The sequence below is a fragment of the Rhodamnia argentea genome, chromosome 10 (genome assembly GCF_020921035.1).
Source record: "Rhodamnia argentea isolate NSW1041297 chromosome 10, ASM2092103v1, whole genome shotgun sequence".
NCBI classification, from domain to species: Eukaryota; Viridiplantae; Streptophyta; class Magnoliopsida; order Myrtales; family Myrtaceae; genus Rhodamnia; species Rhodamnia argentea.
In genome coordinates, this window is record NC_063159.1 from 10,755,652 (window position 1) to 10,757,151 (window position 1,500).

Sequence of the window (1,500 nt, forward strand, 5' to 3'; positions counted from 1 at the left end):
AATGTCGTTGCAGATGTAAATCCACCAAAAATGAACCTGACGCACACTCATATAAGAACCGCCCACATCTCTATCTTGATCTCCATAACCAACGAAGAGAGAGAGAGAGAGGGGGGGGGGGGAGATGGAAGCCAAGAACCTCCATTTTCTGGCGATTTTGCTTCTCTTGGTCACCAACATGAGTGCAATCACATGTGCTTCATCTGCTTCTTCTTCCTCGAGCGATGACACGAACTCCAACTTCATTAAGACCTCATGCAGCACCACCACGTACCCTAAGCTCTGCAACCAGTGCCTCTCCTCCTATGCCTCCGTCGTCCGCTCCAACCCCTGGAAGCTCTGCAACTCCGCCCTCTCCGTCTCCCTCCAGGCCGCACGCAACGCCTCCTCCCTCGTCGCCGCCCTCTCCAAGCAACGCAACCTCACCAAGGCTGAGGCCGGCATCGTCAAGGACTGCATCGAGAACCTCGGCAACACCATCGACGATCTCAAGCAGTCAATCAAGGTGATGGCCCAGATCGGAGGGTCATCATCGACGGCGAAGAACAACATGGAGTTCCAGATGGCTAACGTGAAGACATGGATGAGCGCTGCGATCACGGACGAGGACACGTGCACGGACGGGTTCGCAGGGAGGAAGGTGAGCGCCGGTGTGAAGAGCAAGATTCGGAGCAGCATCGTGAACCTCGCCAGGATCACTAGCAATGCGCTGTCCCTCATCGACCACCTCAAATATTAATATTAATTGAAGATCTCCATAGCATAAAGTTGTTGTTGCAACCTCTCTTGCTGTAATTATTTTCTATCCCATTGGTCCGTGTTAACTAAAGACTGCTCCCTCCCATTTCGCAGGAAATTGTTAATAATCATGCGAGCGGCAATCGGCATTTTTCTGATAAATGATGCCCAATGAATTGATTTCTCTTGGGTACTGCTACCCTCTTTCTAATAGCGACTAGAGAATTTGTTTGCTACATAACATGCCCATGTCTCTCAAGCTCGTACATCCTCGGTGGATCAAAGAATGAAAATGCGCATGGGCTATGGAATGGAATCGTCTTGTTCCTAGCTAGGACTATTTTAATCAGAGTTATTAATCTTTATTGAAAACTTGTTTAGAAGAAGAGAGACGTGTTCTTGAAAGGAATTGCGCATGCAAAGTAACTGCAGAGATATAGAACGTGGGATGACTAGTAATGAAAGAGCTACCTTAAATACATCAAAAGAAAAGTCAACCATCGCCTAATATTGGTTACCTATGACTCAATTCGTAGTACCACCATCCAAGTGTGGTTTCCAAGGATATGGTCATTATGCGTGCTCCGTAGCACCTCAAACTTTCATTGATTGAGGGCAGCATCCAAGAGATGATTTTATCGTCCCGTTTCTAAGAAAAATGTTCTTTTTTCACATGCGGATAGATTTTTGAATGATTTGGTAAGTGCAAAAAAATCATTGGCAAAAAAGTTTACCAACCACGTGATTTCTCGGTAACTTATT

At 46.5% G+C, this 1,500-nt stretch overlaps 1 protein-coding gene across 1 annotated transcript; it reads left to right on the forward strand.

The window, feature by feature from the left end:
• On the forward strand, positions 1–931 carry LOC115742700 (pectinesterase inhibitor 4-like). Its single transcript, XM_030677141.2, has one exon. The coding sequence runs from the start codon at positions 125–127 to the stop codon at positions 737–739; it is 615 nt and encodes a 204-aa protein (XP_030533001.1). The 5' UTR covers positions 1–124; the 3' UTR covers positions 740–931.
• Positions 932–1,500: the final 569 nt, after the last annotated feature.

Excerpts from the sequence above, each read along its gene's own strand:
- LOC115742700 (XM_030677141.2), top strand. The coding sequence starts at position 125 with ATGGAAGCCAAGAACCTCCATTTTCTGGCGATTTTGCTTCTCTTGGTC.